Source organism: Egretta garzetta, unplaced genomic scaffold (assembly GCF_000687185.1).
Source record: "Egretta garzetta isolate BGI_Z169 unplaced genomic scaffold, ASM68718v1 scaffold27, whole genome shotgun sequence".
NCBI classification, from domain to species: domain Eukaryota; kingdom Metazoa; phylum Chordata; class Aves; order Pelecaniformes; family Ardeidae; genus Egretta; species Egretta garzetta.
The window spans coordinates 1,633,950-1,635,816 of NW_009260400.1; the positions used below are offsets into that span (position 1 = coordinate 1,633,950).

At 69.7% G+C, this 1,867-nt stretch overlaps 1 protein-coding gene across 1 annotated transcript in view; it reads left to right on the top strand.

The window, feature by feature from the left end:
* The first annotated feature begins 781 nt into the window (after nt 1–781).
* The window catches only part of IL34 (interleukin 34), a 2,906-nt gene continuing 1,820 nt past the window's right edge, over nt 782–1,867 (top strand). The window contains exons 1-4 of the mRNA XM_009643266.1: nt 782–809; nt 894–997; nt 1,292–1,369; nt 1,466–1,639. Of these exons, the coding sequence (XP_009641561.1) occupies nt 782–809; nt 894–997; nt 1,292–1,369; nt 1,466–1,639 (384 nt within the window). The remainder of the gene's footprint in view (nt 810–893; nt 998–1,291; nt 1,370–1,465; nt 1,640–1,867) is intronic.

Genomic DNA, 1,867 nt, shown 5'->3' on the forward strand with positions numbered 1-1,867 from the left:
CGTCCATGCGGGGACCCCCCCCCCCCACGCTTCCCATGGGGACATGCTGTGGAAGACGCAACGCAGGGCCACGCTGTGGTCCCCTTCCCGTGGGGTCACAGCCTGGGGACATGGCACAGCCCCCTTCGCCTGGGCACACGATGTGTGCGGGAATCCAGCGTGGGGCGGCCCGGCCGCTTCGCCGGCTCCATCCCCCTGCTGCTCCTTGGCTGAGCTCCTGCTGAGGCCGGACCAACTCATTGCTGGGATAACGACGCCGGGCTGGGCCCCCCCTCCCTGGAAATCCCCGGGGGGCGGCACCGGGGGAAGCCCTGGCCCTAGCAGGGCACTGGCACCCATGGGCACCCATGGCTCCGTGGCCACCCACAGCCCTCCGGGGCCACCCAGGTGGTGCCACCCCAGTCCCCCAGGGCGCAGAGTGGGTGCCCTCCCGGGGGGCTGCAGCCCGGGCGCCTGCCTGCCCCTAGGGCTGCAGCCGGGGCTCTCTCCCCCCAGATCCCCTCTTGCAGCACAGGGGAGGTCCTGCACCCCCCGGAGCGCATCCCTGCCGGCACCCCGTGATGGCCCCGGGACCAGCTGGAGAGGAGAAGCCAGCGGGGACGGCCAGGGAGGGGGACTGACCCCCCCATCCATGGCAGGGGGTGACTGCCCAGGGCTACTGGAGAGCAGCCCAGCGCCCAGGGCCTGCATCCGTCCCTTGTCCCCCTGCCGCGCACGTCGCTGCCCAGGAGGCCCCCGGTGAGCCCCCACCATGTAGGTGCAGCCGTCAGCCGCCATCAACATGCAGCCGGGCTACGCAGCTGTCCTGTGTGAGTACGGCTTTGGGGCGTGGGGGGGCCACTGGGTGTCCCCAGCGTGGGGGGAGCTGACATCGCTCGCTTTTGGCTGCCCAGGTGTCCTGGCTGTGCTGGGGCTGGAGGCTGCGGCGCCCGGGCGGATGGAGCTCACCCGCCTGCTGCAGGACAAGCTGCAGTACGAGATGCGCCTGCGGTACATGGTAACCCCCGGTCCTGAGGGAACGAGGGGACACGGGGCCTTGCGGGGCCTAGGTTTGCTGGGGGGGGAACACGGGACGGTGGCCTCTGCAATGACCGGGTGCTGGGTGGGTGTATGTACGTGTGTGTTTTGGTTTTTTTCTTACTGGGGGAGACTTGTGGCAAACTGGTGCATCTCTAGGGGCTGACCACCTCCAAGGCCCTTCCCCCCCGGTTCCCCGGTGTCGCACCGCGGCTGGCAGGGACGTCCCCATCACTTTGCTGCCAGCCCCTTGTGCTCTTCTCCACCTTTCCAGAAACACTACTTCCCTATCGACTACGCAGTCCAGGTCCAGTACGAAGAGGTCCTGAGGCCGGCCAACATCACCCGCCTGGTAGGACGGCGGCAGGGCAGGGCCCCTGTGACAGGGATGCCCCGGGGACCCACGGGGGCCGCGTGGGTCTCACCCGGGGCACCCTCTTGCCTGCAGCGCAACAGGACAGTGTCGGAAGCAGCACTGCGGTACCTCTGGTTCCACATCAGCTCCCAGGCGGTGCTGCGGATCCGCGAGGTGCTGCCGGAGAAACACCCCTCCTGGAAGTACACCCAGGAGCTGTGCCAGCTCTTCGACGCCCTGGGCACGGAGTACAGCAAGTACCGGCAGGTGGGGGGACCCCGGGGCTCGCCTGGCACCCCAGCCCAGCCGCGCGCTCGCACGCAGCCTCGCACACCCCTCGCAGGGGTTCAAGCACCCTGCCGCCTGCGCGTGCGCGGACAGGCACGTTGCACGGATTTGGGGGGTACGCGCGCCCTACGTGTGCCCACCCGGTGCGCCCATGGGCACGAACCCCCGGGGGTGCAGCACAGACAGGAGCCGCCCTCCCTGCCTGTG